The sequence below is a fragment of the Palaemon carinicauda genome, chromosome 1 (assembly GCF_036898095.1).
Source record: "Palaemon carinicauda isolate YSFRI2023 chromosome 1, ASM3689809v2, whole genome shotgun sequence".
Lineage (NCBI taxonomy): Eukaryota > Metazoa > Arthropoda > Malacostraca > Decapoda > Palaemonidae > Palaemon > Palaemon carinicauda.
This window is the reverse complement of record NC_090725.1, coordinates 130,300,076-130,316,082: the sequence shown is the minus strand read 5'-3', so window position 1 is coordinate 130,316,082 and position 16,007 is coordinate 130,300,076. Positions and strand designations below refer to the sequence as shown.

At 47.4% G+C, this 16,007-nt stretch overlaps 1 protein-coding gene across 6 annotated transcripts in view; it reads right to left on the bottom strand.

Annotated features, from left to right (window-relative positions):
- Window positions 1–16,007, bottom strand: part of mtSSB (mitochondrial single stranded DNA-binding protein) — a 120,918-nt gene that overhangs the window by 36,148 nt on the left and 68,763 nt on the right. For all 6 annotated transcript variants that reach the window (XM_068384853.1, XM_068384838.1, XM_068384832.1 and 3 more), the window contains one exon: window positions 10,593–10,712. In XM_068384853.1, the coding sequence (XP_068240954.1) occupies window positions 10,593–10,712 (120 nt within the window). The remainder of the gene's footprint in view (window positions 1–10,592; window positions 10,713–16,007) is intronic.

The following is a 16,007-nucleotide window of genomic DNA, read 5'->3' as shown; positions in this document are numbered from 1 at the left end:
TTGCTAATGATAATTGTGATAACTATTCTATGCTATGTTGTAGTCATATTCTAGTCACTAAAGTGTGTATATGTGTATCTGACAATTTGTATATTATTGATTATTTGTTTGTCAGGTGGAGTTTTCTGGAATAAACCTATGTCACATCCATCAGCGTTTACTGAACCAATAAGAATCCACTCAGTTAGACGAATAGAGACGCTTATCTTACCAACTATTACATTGGCGCCCCTAGAGGGAGCTAATAGATTAACAGACATGGACATTTGGACGAATCACATTAAAAAGTTAAGAGTCGAAGATGATATATACAAGAACACACACATTATATTTGTTCCAGTCACATTAACTTAATACTAGGAACACAAGGAAACATGGTTTACCTGCAGTGGTTTGAGGTCAGCTATGCAGAGAACCCAGGATGCTGCTTTCCCCAAGAGAGGGGATGATGAAGAAAAGAATAAGGGCCAGTCAAACCTTTTCATTCATGCAGATTAAAACCGGGTAACAATGCCCTCAACCTTCTGCTACTTGTCCAATAAGGAGCTTGAGGTTTTAAACCAGCTGTTGTGCAGCCACCACAGGGCCGATAGAAAACGTATCGACCCTCCTGTGGGTCACGTCTTGCAGCTAGTGGGCTGTGAAGGTTGTCTGACGCTTCCACACCCCAGCTTGAAGGACCTGCGTCACTGAAAAATTCTTTTTGAAGGCCAGGGGTGTAGTGCTCTAGGGCAATGTGACGGAGAAGGATCTGGATTCAGGGACAGATGATTCACCCTACGAATCCATGCCGAGATGGTGTTCTTAGTGACTCTCCTCTTAGTCCTCCCTGTGCTAATGAATAAAGCTGGCACATGAGGATGAACTACAGCTGTTCTTTCAAGATATAGCCTCAAACTCCTTACTGGGCATAGTAGGAGATGGTCTGGGTCATCTGTTACAGAAAGGAGACTAGAAATCCGGAAGGAGTCGAACCGAGGATCCGCTACTCCCGGATTCTGAGTCTTAGCAATAAACTCAGGGACGAATCTGAACGTTACCTCCCCCCATCCCCTTGCATGGGCAATGTCATACGAGAGACCATGAAGTTCGCTAACACGCTTGGCCGAAGCCAAAGCTAGTAGGAACACCATCTTCCAAGTCAGGTGGCGATCTGAAGCCTGGAGTACTGTAATGGTTCATAGGGAGGTCTCTTAAGAGACCCAAGAACTCGAACCACGTTCCATGGAGGAGGTCTCACTTCCGACTGAGGGCAGGTAAGTTCATAACTTCGTATGAGTAGGGAAAGTTCCAGCGAAGAAGAAATGTCCATTCCTTTCAGCCTGAAGGCTAAACTTGAGGCTGAGCGATAGCCTTTCACTGCCGAGACTGAAGGGTGCATTTCTTCCCGCAAATACACGAGGAACTCCGCTATAGTTGGAATAGTGGCATCAAGTGGAGAGATACCCCTTCTACGACACCAACCACAGAAGACTTTCCACTTTGCCTGGTAGACAGCTGCGGATAACTTTCGCAGATGTCCAGACATCCTGACTGCAACTTGTTGCGAAAATCCTCTCTCAGCGTTGAGATGCTGGATAGTCTCCAGGCGTGAAGTCGTAGCGAAGCTACGGCTTTGTGGAAGATGTTGGCATGTGGTTGTCTGAGTAGATTGTGTCGTGGAGGGAGCTCTCTCGGTAGCCCCGTCAGGAGTTGCAGAAGGTCCGGAAACCATTCCGCGTGATGCCATAGCGGAGCTATCAAGGTCATCGAAAGATTGACCGATGTTCTGGTCTTGTTGAGCACCTTCCTCATTAGACAGAACAGGGGAAAGGCGTAAACGTCGATGTTGTCCCACCGTTGTTGGAAGACATCTTGCTAGAGAGCCTTGGGATCTGGGACTGGGGAACAGTAGAGCAGAAGCTTGAAGTTCAGAGCTGTTGCGAACAGATCCACAGTCAGAGAACCCCACAAAGTCAACAAAGTCAGGACTTTGTTGGCTACTAGATGATTCAAAGACCACTCGGTACTCACTATCTGAGACGCTCTGCTCAGATTGTCGGCGAGCACATTCCTTTTGCCAGGAATGAAACGTGCCGATAGCGGAATCGAGTGGACTTCGGCCCATTTCAGTATCTCTACTGCAAGATGGGATAGCTGCTTCAAAAAGGTACCTCCTTGTTTGTTGATGTAAGCCACTACTGTGGTGTTGTCGCTCATCACCACCACAGAGTGACCCGCCAGGTATTGTTGGAACTGTTGAAGGGCCAGAAAGACCGACTTCATCTCTAGAAAATTTATATGGAGGCACTTTTCTGATTCTGACCACAGGCCTGAGGTCGTGTGGTGCAGAACGTGGGCCCCCCACCCTTTCTTTGAGGCGTCCGAAAACAGCATCAAATCCAGGGGGAGGACGAGAAGATTCACTCCCCTTCGTAGGTTCTCGTCTGTCACCAACCACTGGAGGTCCGTCCGTTCCGCAGGTCCCATAGGGATCATGACGTCCCAGAAATCGTAACCTTGATTCCACCGGGACTTGAGCCGCCACTAGAGGGATCTCATCCTGAGGCGACCGTTGGGAACTAGACGAGCCAAAGATGAAAGGTGACCGAGGAGACATAACCACGATTGGGCTGGAAGTTCTTCTCGTCTGAGAAAAGGGCTTGCGACCTTTCTCAGCCTTGCTATCCTGTCGTCTGATGGGAAGGCTTTGTGGAGATTGGTGTCTATAATCATGCCTAGATATACCAGTCTTTGAGTGGGAAGCAGAGAGGACTTCTCGAGATTTACCATGATCCCTGGATCCTGGCAAAGTCCCAGAAGTTTGTCCCGGTGTTGAAGAAGGGATGACACCGAGTCTGCTAGGATCAGCCAGTCGTCCAGATAACGGAGGAGATGGATGCCGATCCTGTGTGCCCACGAAGATATTAGGGTGAACACTCTGGTGAAAACCTGCGGTGCTGTGGAGAGACTGAAACACAGCACCTTGAACTGGTACTCCTTGTTGTCTAGGCTGAATCTTGAGTACTTACTTGAAGACGGATGGACTGGGATCTGGAAGTACGCGTCCTTCAGATCCAGTGTACACATGAAGTCTTGCGGTCTCACTGCTAGTCTGACCGTGTCTGCGGTCTCCATGCTGAATGAAGTTTGTTTGACAAACTTGTTCAGAGCCGAGAGGTCAATGACTGGTCTCCAGCCTCCAGACGCCTTCTTTACAAGAAAGAGTCGACTAAAGAAGCCTGGGGATCTGTCGGGGACCTCTTGGAGAGCGCCCTTCTTCAACAGGATCTGGACTTCTGCCCGAAGGGCTTGCCCCCTTGCTGATCCCATAGCAAGGGAGCTCAACAACACTGGATTCGTCGTCAGGGGAGGTAGAGATGTTGTGAACGGGACGCGATATCCCTGACTGATTACGGAAATTGTCCAGGAATCGGCCCCGAGTTGCTGCCACCTGTGTGCGCAACTTTGTAAGCATTCCCCCACTGGTGGACATGCATGGGGACTGCCAATCCTAGTGTTTGTGGCCTCGGCTGCTCCCTCTAGGATTCTTACCTCCTCTGGAGGACTTTTTGCCTTTCCTGTCCTTGACAGGAAAGGGCTTAGACACCACTGTCTTCGCTGCTGCCGTCGGTTTCGTGGTCTTGGTCGGACGGGACTGCTGGGGTGCTGGAGGCTTATAGAGCTTGGATGTCAAAGCCCTATGTAGGAGGGAGTCTTGGTGGGACTTCCTCCACCTCTCAGCGGCCTGTTCCACATCCTTAGGCTCAAACAAGTTCGTTCCTTCTAAGGAAGAATGCCTGAGCCTATTTATCTCGGTGCTAGGGACCTTCTGATGGAACCTCTCAACCACCGCATCCCAACGTTTCAGGATGGTGTTTGCCCACAAGATCGAGACTTGGTGGGCCAGGAACTCGATCGTGCGAGTGCCTGAGAGGAGGAACGTCTCCATAGCTTTCCTAATACATTCTTTGGAGAAGTCCTCAGAGCGTATCAGGATACCTAAGGTCCCTAACCAGATATCCAGCCACGAAGTGGCTTGCATGGCGCACTTCTCAACCTTCTCCTGGTTAAGGATCTCGCTTGCCGAGAACGAGACCTGCGGTTGGAGTCTCTCTCAAGAGGGACTCCCCTGGTAAGCTCTTCCAATGAATGGTAGAGAGGAAGAGTTAAACAAGGCTCCTCCAAGATCTCGAAGTACCTCCTTTGCTGTACGCGAGGAGGTGGGAGAAGCTTGTTGCCGGCACTGGAACGGTTGGAGGAGGCCAACTCAGAGAGCTGGACAGCGATCTGGTCCCTGGTACTCTTAACCCCCTGAGACCAGGGCAGAGCCACACTGGCCTTAGAAGGTTTTTGAGTGCCAAATACGCGGTCCCAGACCTTGTCTTTGCCCTTTCGAGGGGGGATCTCTGGGTCAGCAAACCCATTGAGAGCCCTCATAAGAGTCAGAACCTGCCAAAATGCATGCTCTGACTCTTGTAAATCTCCTCCGGATGTTGGACTTGCAGCGAAGTCTCTTGTCCCCAAAGGCTCTTCTTGGGGAGATTTGCGGACGTTCTCAGAGTGGCTAGCCGGCTCTGTCCTAAGTCTCGTCGAGGATTTTGGTACTGTCTTTTGAGTCCTTCGACTCCTTTCTGGGAAGGATGTAGGACTAACATAGATGGTGGCAAGTTCTTTTCAGTCCCTACCCGGGAAGACTTTTCAACGCGAGGTGGGGTTTCCCTCATTGGTGCGATGGGGAATGTCTCACCTCACGTGACTTCCTTGAGGACGGGCAGTCCTCGTCCGACAGGGAAGGAGAAAAAGTCTGGGGGGGTGAAGGAACCTGCCTCAAAGGCTTGCGAGGAGACAACTTAGCTCTCGGAGAAGTCATCGAGTTCGAAACTCCTCTTTTTCTCTTCAGAGGGGTAGAAACAGCCAAGGATCTGTGACCCAACTCAGAGAGAACAGGCTTGACAGCCTGTGTAACTGCTCTGATTAGCGCACCGAACCATGGTTGTTGACTGACAGCGGCGCTGTCAGACACTCCCTCTGGAGAGACAGGGATCAACGGATCCCTGGGAGGAGTTTCCATAAGGGGGTTTGCCTGAAAAGAAGAAAAAGGGTGCCTGGACCTTTCTGGATGCTTCCCTTCCGCCGCAGTGCGCACTGTTCTGTGCTTGCGGGGAGGGGAATGCGGCGATGGTGACCTTGCCGTTCGTTGTCCAGCAGCGTCGCGCGCGGGAGGGTATTGAAGCTTGCGCGGGGGCGTGTAATGGTGCTCGCGCGATGAAGAATACCAGGAGTCGCGCGCGGGAGACTACTGGCGAGGGAGACTACTGGCGCGGGAGACTACTGGCGCGGGAGACTGCTGATGCGCGTGCGTGCGCGCGCGGGCGATTGCGAAGGCGCGTAGGAGAGAGCACAGGAGACTGATAGCGTGCGCGTGGGCGTGCAGGATCAGGTCGTTGGACACGCAGGCGTGCGGGCGAGAGTTTTCGCGCCCCAGTAGATGTCGTAGGGCGCGCGCGCGCAGGAGAGATACCCCTGGCTCGCGGGCGCGCAGTTGGAGCCTGTGCACGTGGGCGCGCATCAGTATGGTGGCGCGCAACTGCAGGCGAGGGTGACTGTGCGTGACTGCGCGATGGCGAGAGTTGGCGCGCTGGAGACAGCAGTTGGCGCGTAGGAGAGGTCTTTGACATCCCAACAGTGCCCAGATCCGAAGATCGTGGGCGGGCAGGAGAGATAGCTGTGCGTGGGCGCTGGCGCGCGGGAGAGAGTCTGAGCGCGATGGCGCATACGCCCTTGATGCCCTGTAATAGGGTTCGATGCCTAACGAGCATGCAAGTCAGGTTTCGTTGGCGCGTAGCACGCATCAGCTCTCAGGAACGGCGACGGCAGGTCAGCAGGTCTGTCGGATGGAAGGTTGACGTGTCCTTTAAAAGGACAACCTTCCACCGAAGGGGATCACGAACGATCCGCTAAGAGGTCCAGGACCATAGCAGGAAGTCGGTGAACGCTGAAGAGGCTCCTCTGCGGCGGACTGCAACGATGATGATGAACCAAAGAGGCGTCTCCTCACCGCAGGTGAAGGAAAGCCTCTTTGGCGAAGAGGAAGGCGAGCCTTGCGACGGATGCGCCCTCTGGGGGCCGTTGGATCAGCAAGCTGACCTTCTGCAGTTCTCCGAAGAGGAGTCTGTGTAAGTGAACTCCCCCTAGGAGGAGAAATACCAGCAGGAGAGACTGTTGGACTTAGTTTCTCCCTCGTTGGTTGAGCAGGAACGGGAGAAACTAAGCCTTCAGCTACGGCAGGATGTGAAGAGGCAGCGGTATTAGGAGATACCGCATTGGATACCTCTGACACCACAACGTCAACAATTGACAAGAGGATCAACCTCTGCCAAAGTCGGCGATTGCTTGACAGCGGCACCTAATCGGATGTAGTCAAGTAATGCTTCCTTAGAGGGCGAACCCTCGAGCCCCAAGGAAGACCAAAGATGAAAAAGATTGGTTAATGACACATCCTCCCCCGGGGGAAGAGGTGGAGCTGCCTTGCTAGGGGAGGCAACGCCATCTTTCGAACCCCGAGCTTGGAAAACAGAACCATGGTCTACGCTACCACTCGACGGTCTCTCGAAAGAGACTGATCGAGTGGGAGCTTCGGAGGAGGTTTGGGCAACGGAAGAAGAGTCCTTGGGTTTTTCTCCTTTCTAAGAAACTTTCGAAGGAGGAAGATCCAGCCTGGACTTCTTCTTACGTCACCGAGAAAACCTCTCCCACTGGGAGGTAGACCACTCACTACACTCACCACACTTGTTATTACTTTCACACCGTTGACCTCTACAGTAAGGGCAAAGAGTGTGAGGGTCTGTCTCGACCGCCGACATGAATGTTCCGCAGGGGCGGTCGGGTAATCCAGGACAGGTGCGCATAATCGCAGAGGCCAACTTCACACATAAACCTGTCAAAGAAAAAGCAAAAAAGCATTAATGGCTGCCAAAGAGCGGCGAGGATGAGAGAGGACACGTCCGTCTACCATCCGAGCCAAGAGCAAAAGTGAGCTCAAGCACAGGTGTGTGTGGGGGGAGGGGGTAGCAAGCTACCCTCCCCTAAACCCGTTAACTAGCGGTGTGGGTAGTAAACCCTTGTTAAGTTTTAATGGCTTATCATTTCAGCGACGCCGAAAGTAATACCCCTATTAAATAGCGTGGTTTGTAAGTCAGTTACGAACCAAATGTTGGATTTCTATTCATGTTAGAGTTGATGGTAATGGAAAGCAGATGATGCTGCTAAATCTGTAATAAATTTACCACAAATTGGTATTGAACACACCTCAAGAGATGTCACAGTGTCGTCTTCAGTGCCAATTTCAGAGCAGCAGCAGGGTTTGGTGTTCTGAGCATACTGGCCTTTGAAGGGCCAGGGCCCTGAAAAGTAACTGCTTGATGGGTAAGGTAGTCATGATTTGCCTTGCTTTACTTCTCCATCATGACATCTACAGTACTTCCTTCTGTGGGGTTAACATGGAGGCATTATCCAACACGTGTGTTCCGTAAGAAAAGTGGTTCCTCTCGTTCCACCTGTCTGGCAAAACGGGCGACTAAGGCATTCATTCTCTTCAGTTTATTAACTGGTTAGTTGACTGGTATGACATGACAAAAGAGTCACGACCTTGGTTATTGACAGGATCCAATCCATATAAAGTACTTCTTCAGCTCAGGATTTGTAAGTCATGGGTCTTAGCAAAGTATGCAACTACAGGTACACCTAACCAATGGTCAATTCAAAATGTTGCTTGGAGGATGACCATGGAAACAGAATCAAGAGCTGAGAATGACTTGCCCTCAAGTTCGAGTATCTCCACCGGGGTCCCTGTTAGATCAATCAGTAGTGGAAAAAGGTCTGCATCTTCAGGTATGTAAAGCTGTCGTTGAGAGAGCGCAGGAGGCATACTTTTATTCCATCAGCTAGAGTGCATAAAGAGTAAGGAATTCTATAGACTAGAGATCTGGAAATTAACCCTATCTAAAGCCAACCAAGCAAGTTACGGCCATGGTCACTCACAGGCGGATTTTGATGCTTTAGGGGCGCTAAAGCACCAATCCCTTGATATGAACCAGGGTTGCCTTCCCAAGGTGATTGTATCTACAAATGAAGACCAATACCTTAACAAACATAAACTCTGCTGGAGATGGTCCAGAATAGAGTGAAATTGGATTGATAATGTACCAGGATTCCCTCTCTCACAAGAGTGGTGGTCTTAAAACGTACCTCAGAAGTGTCATTCTTCTTAGTGCATTCATATATCAGGTAGATACCCTGGAGAAGAGCAGGCAGCTAGGTCTAAATCCTTGGAGAGTGAGGTGCCCCTAGCTCTGGTGCCTTCAGAGGCTGGCAAGCACTAGGTGCTTCAGCTTCTGAAGGAGAACAGGAGAGCATGGCATCGAGCGGCGAGGTGCATTAAGGCCTGATGACTCGTAGTACACAATGTGGCATCTCGATGTTCATGCAAGTGTTCAGAGCAGTCTTAGGAAGTCAACTGCAACAAATCATCGCGTGGACACATTGGAAGGTCTCGTCGTTAACCGGTCTTGGTGCGCAGGAAGATCTCGGTGCACGGGGGGATCTCAGCGCACTGGAAGATCTTAATACATAGACATTAAGAAGAAACAAGTGATAAGTGCCCTGTGACTCAAATGTTACGATCACTAGATTGTATGATGTTTGATCACGTGGTGTCCGAATACATTGTGTTCGATCACCTGGAGTCCGAATGCATGGCGTTTGATCACGTGATTTCGAATGTATGATGTCCTAGCGTTTGTGACCAGTCATGTGGCGGTGGTGTGCATTGACACATGGTAATTAAGAGACTAGGTATCTTGATGACAGCCGATAGAGGTCTGTGATGATATGGACTGCTGACGTCATCACGCCCACACTGCTCGTGTGAAGGAAGAGCTTGTGGGATACGTAAGCTCCACCATGATCCTTCTTCTAGGCCATCAACTTCCTGGGAGTTGATCACAACATTTCGCTGGAAATTTCTGAAGAAGGAAGAGGAAGAGGGTGGCACCCTTCTTCCTGCATAATGGTGTATGCGCTTGGTCACATTCTAGACCAAGAATTGTGTCAGTTCTCAGCACAGCACCACCTCTCTCAAAAGCACTTGTGGAGAGGTCAGTCAAAGTCTCACGAGACTTTAATCAAACAGGCTTTGTTGGTGACAACTACTTCGGTGCAGCAAGGGTCCCATCCAAGTGTTTTGTAGCCAAAGGAGACCAATGATACAGGAGAGGAGGAAGCACACACTTCTTTTCCCCCTTTACCAGACTTAAGAGTCGTTAAGAATTTTGGAGCCAGCGACTACATTACTGCATCAGCAGAGGACATGGAATCTTCACAAACAGCAGGTGAGGACTCATTGATGGTCATCACGTTTACTGCCTCTGTAGTAGGATGAGCACGAGGGGGGCACGGCGCAGAATGTTCTTAAAGTTCTAGCATAAGCTAACACCTTCAGATGCTTCTCTGTAAGTAGTACACCATAGATTCCTAGGGAAGGCAACAATTTCCGCTTTTTCCATATGCGTGCCCACATCATAATCAGTCAGTACAAGAGGGGGCGAACATCAAAGGAGAGGTACAGTATAGAAGCATTACCTTCTCTTGGGAAGGTCATACCTCTGCCTTCCCAGAAGCAGGCCCCGAGCTCAAGCTAGTGCTTCCTCCATCCTTTTGATTTCCTTGAGAGGAGCCAGCCTTATAGGAACCCGAAGACACAGAACGTCGAGAAGTGGAAGGAGAAAGGAATGAGATAGTTTCTTCAGCAACAGCTTTGGCATTACTTAGTCCTAAGATGAAAGTCCCTCTAGCCAAACTATAAACACAACAGAGAAGGCCACGACTTGTACTTGTCACAAGGAGATGACTATGAATTCATGCTTCCTGCAAACGTACTGAACAAACAAGAGGAGGATCCACGGAGAGCTTACTCATAAACCTGCAGCAGTTACGACCAGGTTTAACAGGGCAAACCAGCATGTCAGCTCATGAAGTCTCCATACTGTCAAGCAGACAAAATGTAAGAAAGAACAGAACATGAAAACAACCTGTTTATGAAGCATCAGAGAAGGAAGTCTGAATTGCGCTGCCACCAAAATAAAAATGAGGGTTCAGTGCTTGTCGGGTGGACGGGTTTACCACTACCACCTCATTGAAAGTTTTAATGGCTGTTTCAAGCTTAAATAAAATCAGTCTTATTAAAAAACGATGGTATGTATTTGTGTGGGAACAAAAATCACAAAGAATTTATACTGTATCACATTATCTAGCTCTTTCATCCACACAGAAATCAAAGCAGATCCAGAAATATTTGAGTCAAGTGAAGTTGACAAAATATTCTTATGACAACTGGGGGGGGGGGGGGGGGCTAGAAACATAAAGACTGTGGATAAGCAAGTTTTACCATATATTATGTGTCATACTTTAGAAAACAAAATGAACTCCACTACATGAGATTTGTAAACCTACTATAGTTATACTTGACCTACGCAAGATTTATAAAATTAATGATTCTATACAGACTACTTGATACGAGATAAAAATTAAGACTAAACTTCTTTAGTACTTACCATCTTGTTTACGGTAATTTGTATGAGTTGCTAAACTGAACGTCACAACTGGATGTTCCTCTGTTCCCCGTTTTTCTGGGTTTGCTCCAACACGTCCGAGAAGCATAACCTGGTTTAGTGCTGAAATAGTAAAAAAAAATCATTCATATTAATAAAAGGTAATTACAGAGTGTAGTAAATTGTACATTACTGTGTTAGCAAACAATAAGTTACTGTACTTCCTTAGCTCATTCTAGAAGCTACATAACAAAAGCAAGCAAATTATTAATAAACGGTAAGAAATAAATGATAAGCATAACACTTCTGATGATTGTTCTACTAGTCTAGAATCCTCCCATAACAAAAGGAACTATTTGCTACTGTGCTACAACAGATCACAAAGAGAAAGTATCATATCCCTAATGCCTCATATATTTTCCTTTTATAAAATTTGGCAAAAAGAGTACAGTTGTCGTTTATCTTTCAAGTACTGACTCCTGAGTTCTTGGGAATACAAAACAGCCTTCCCTGGAATTTGATGGACTTTGCCCTCCTTATTACCTGCTTGCTCAATAGTTCTAGGGTATATTCTTCCAGTACGGGGGTGGAGTGTTGGAAGAATTGAGGAAATGATGGTGGAGCCTCGCTCCAGCTCCATCCAAGTCCGTTCTTGATTAGGCTTTGGGCCCACGGATCGAAGGTCCAACGATCCTGAAATTGTTGGAGCCTCCCTCCTACCTGAAGCATCTCATTGCTTCTGTTTTCCGGAGGATTTACCTCCCTGACCGCGTCCTCCCTTACCACCCTTACCTCGTGGGGGGTATTTTGAGGAGCCCCGTTTAGAGCCTCTACCTTTGGGACGAATGGTAGTGGTTTGCCTCTCAAACGTAGGGTTAAATGCTGGTGACAGGGCAACCAGCTGTTGAGGTATCATCTGGTAAGTGGTTGGAGGTTGAGCAACCACTTGGGGCACCGCGGTCATGGTAACTGTGGGATGTTGTTGTTTAGCAGGCCGAGAGGGTAATCCAGGTCTCTTAGTCTTCTTCTTAGGCTGGGGACCCTCATCTGGAGAAGACTTCCTCTTAGCTGACATGCCCCATTTCTGGAGAAGGTTTCTATTCTCCGTGGCGGCATTGTCAACTACCTCCTTGACCGCTTCACTTGGGAAGAGGTCCTTACCCCAGATAATGGAAGCTATCAGCATCCTGGGTTCGTGTTTTACCGCTGCTGAAGCAAACACGAACTCTCTACATGCCCTTCTGGCTTTAATAAAGTCATACAGGTCCTTTAACAAGGTAGCCATGTGCATCTTGGCCATGACCATGTTCATATCTGGGGTACTATTTAAGACTGCAGTCATCTCTAAACAGTTCTGTAGGGATAGAGATGCCACTAGTCTTTCCTTCGTTTCTTGCTCCCTACGCAAGAGAAAGTCAGACAGCTTTGGGAGATTTTCGTTTAACTGATGTCCAGCGATATCTGCCTCCAACTTCCCAACTGAGAAGGTAAGGTGGACTTCCTTCCAATCCTTATCCTCCATAGGCAGGGCTAATGACAAAGGTCCACACGCGTCGAGTGTAGGACAAGGTTTGCCCGCCTCTATTGCCTTAACGGCGGCTTTAAGAGCCTTTGATGTAAATGGGAAGGCTATTGAAGCTGGAGCAAGAAAGGTAGGATGTTTCTTGATGAGGGCTCACACCTTAGAATTAGTGTAGCCCACCTGTTTCAGGCTGCTTGCCAAAAGAGCCTGTGCCTTATCATGGTCAAATACTGTGACCTCCTTGGGTTCAGTCCCTTCCTTCAATGCTGGTTCCAGCTTCAGACGAATAAAGCAATCTGGGTAAGCGTTGAAGCTTGGCTAGAAATGAACATCTTCGATAGGGACGGCTCCCAACTTCTCTGAGATAAAGAGTTTGCCGTTAGTTATTGGCATGTACTCTGCAGACCTCCAGGGATTAGTTTCAGAGCAGGTTGGGAGGTCTTGAACCCTGAGTCTCTTGTGAGACCCACGGGAGGTGGAGAGTCGAGCAATTTGGCTTTCAAGTTTCGCCTCCCTTTCTTCGCCTTGTTTGCGAATGCTCTCCATCAGCACCGTAAGATTGTCCAGTGCCTGTCTCATGTCATCTGATGGAGGGGCGGAAGATGTTGAAGGTAACGGCTCCAGAGCCGGTACTGACGGAAGGGACTCCAAACAGACTTCATCATCTTCTTCAGGATTCAATGTAGACTCCTCGTGACCTTCCCTCAGAAGATCCTTCTCAGTGTCCGAGGACACTTCAGACATCCTCTCCTCTTGATGGATGTCCATGCCTTGTAATGCGTCAGTGACTTCCGCTTCTACAGCAATCTGGACGCATGGAATCTTGGGTCGTGGTTGGGGTATGACAGCTTCCATACCCGCTTTAGGGAACAGCAAGTTGCGCATCCGTCTGTTAGGAAGGTACGGTCCCGTAGAGTTATTCTGAGACCCACGTACCCATCTACGCACCTTTTCTCGTGCTACATCCCTTGACTCCGCTGACTTGGGGTCATCAAAAGCTTCGGTAACCAAGGCCTTGCATACGTTGCAACCTTGGGGGTCCCAGTACCGAAAAGCTTCCTTAGATGCGGTGCAAGGGGCATGAGCTCTGCACTCTATATGGTCGCAAAAGTCCTTACTCCTGACGTTGCAGTAGACGACTTTGCACTTCAAATGGTCCTCCTGTATAGAGAGATGAAATTTAAATGAGTATGCGGTAGTTTATCTCGCCTGATAAACGGATTTTGAGCGAAGCGAAAAATCTATTTTTGGGTGAGATACCCAAGTCGTCCTGATGGAAGGTTCCTATAAGTAGCTTCCTGGGGTATATTTGACTACAGTGATATTCCCAGAGAATTTACCTTTAGGTCTCCAGAATTCTAACTCCTGGCGCAAGTATCCTTAAAATTTCTCTTGAGGATATCACATAATATCAGGGGATATATATCTTGATACAACACATAGCAATCTTCACACCGAATAGCGTTTTCGCTTCGAGGGGGAAAGTGGTAAAAATAGAAGGGGAGCCGTTATCAAGGTACCCTTCCTCCGTTACTACTTTGAGTATCCATATGGCGCTGTACATCGCCGCCATGTTTATTCCTTGTAGTGTTGAGCAAGGTGCTACAGATATAGTAATTTCGGGAGGGATCCTGCCAAGGCCTTTTCTATAGGAAAGGAGGGCGGGTCCATCAGGACGAAATGGATATCTCACCCAAAAATAGATTTTTCGCTTCGCTCAAAATCCGTTCTTTGGGCTCAGGCCATGTCGTCCTGATGGAAGGTTACTAGAGCGTTATTTAGAAAGTACTGTATCTGTGGATTCTCCAAATGTGCCTTAACCTCAGGACAATATTTCCTTGGTCATCCAGACCATAGAGACATAAGACGTTACCGTTATACGTCATTACTTCTAATCATAAACCATGTTAGTGCTTCCTGCCCCCTGCAGGGAAGTCATACTAGACTTAGGATTGATTGACTGATTGATTGAAAGTTTTCTGGCATCCTGACATCTAAGGTCATTGACGCTGATAGCATTTATTATATATGAAAAATAAAAGAGAACTCAATTAAAACCATAAAAGTTAAGAAGTCATTATAATAGTTAAATAAGTTTTCAGAAGACATGCTTCTGAAATAAATCTAAAAATGCCGCTCGCATAGTAGGACACATCATGCAAGACTCTTGGCAAGGATGAACCTGCCATCCTCACCTCGATCCTCAAACAGATATCTATTTCTTAAGTTAGTAGAATTAGGGCATTCGGTCAACAAATGCCTCATTGTTAAAGGTACTAAACAATCCTCGCAATACGGTTGGTGTTGGCCCTTCAGCAGAAACTCGTGTGTCAACCGTGTGTGACCAATACGGAGACGACAAAAAGTCGTCTCCCATTTTCAGGGCATCATATTATACCTCCAAGGTGATATGATATTTGTTACTTCCCTCATTTTATTGCCATCTTGACTATCCCAGTGCTGTTGCCATTTATTACAAACGAATTTCTTGATGTAAGGTAGGAAATCATTACAGGGAATGGGATATCTTCTTGGTAGCAACTCGGATGCCGCATTCTCCGCCAGTAAATCTGTCTTCTCATTCCCAGACACACCTACATGTGCTGGAACCCAACAAAATCGAACTGTTATACCTCTCCGTCCAATAATATAAAGCCATTCTAAAATCTTTAAAACTATAGGGTTACTAGAATTAAAAACTTCTAAAGCTTGAAGAACACTCCTTGCATCACTAAAAATTGTAAAATTACTCTCCTTTTCCAAAGCTATTTTCTCAATAGCGGTTAGCATGCCATACAGTTCGGCAGTAAATATGGAAGCTGTTATAGGTAGTGCACCTCTACAATTAAAATCATTACTATGTACTCCAAATCCAACGCCAGCATCAGATTTGGAGCCATCAGTATATATAAAAGTCGATCCCCTATGTTCTGCAACATCTTCCATAAAAAGAGACCTGGATTCTAAGTCAGTCATATTCTTCTCAACTCCATTAAAGTATTTACAAAAAGATACGTCAGGTAATTTCCATGGAGGCGTTGATGATACCTTGAATGGAAACACCTTAATTCTAATTATATCCAGATTGTTTAATAATTTTTTCACCCGAAACCCAAAAGGTTGAGGAGATTTTGGGTGCAACTCAAAGTATGTTGAGTGCCTTACAAGGCTTGCAGTCTGAAAGGCTAAAGAATTAGGGAGTCTTTGTAATCAAAACCAATACCGAATAATAGAGGACATTCGATAAAGGTCCAGAGGCAACTCCCCAACATCAACAAGGAGACTTGTGATAGGTGAGGTTCTAAAGGCTCCTGTGGACAATCTAATACTAGCATGATGTATAGAATCTAGTATTTTTAACCAGCTTGGGGTGGCTGAGGAGTATATTTCGCATCCATAACTAATTTTGGAAAAAATCAAGGCCTTGTATAATTTTAAAATAGTATTGCGGTCTGGCCCCCATGATGTATGGGACAATACTTTTAAAATATTCATAGCTTCGACACATTTCGCTTTTAACACTTTTAGGTGAGAAACCCATGTAAGTCTACAATCAAATATCAAACCTAGAAATTTGGCTTCCGATACACATGGGATCCGTTGACCTTTAATGTATATATCCGGGTCTGGATGTGCTCCCCGGATATGACAGAAATGTACAATAGTAGTTTTACTTGTCGAGAACTTAAATCCATTCATAACGGCCCACTGGGTAATTTTGTCAATTGAGAGCTGTAGTTTTCTCTCAACCACTGCCATTCTGGCTCCAGCAAATGATATGGAGAGATCATCCACAAATAATGTTGAGAGAACATCCTGGGGAATGGCTGAGGATATCCCATTAATTGCTATTGCAAAAAGGGTTATACTCAGCACACTACCCTGAGGAACTCCTT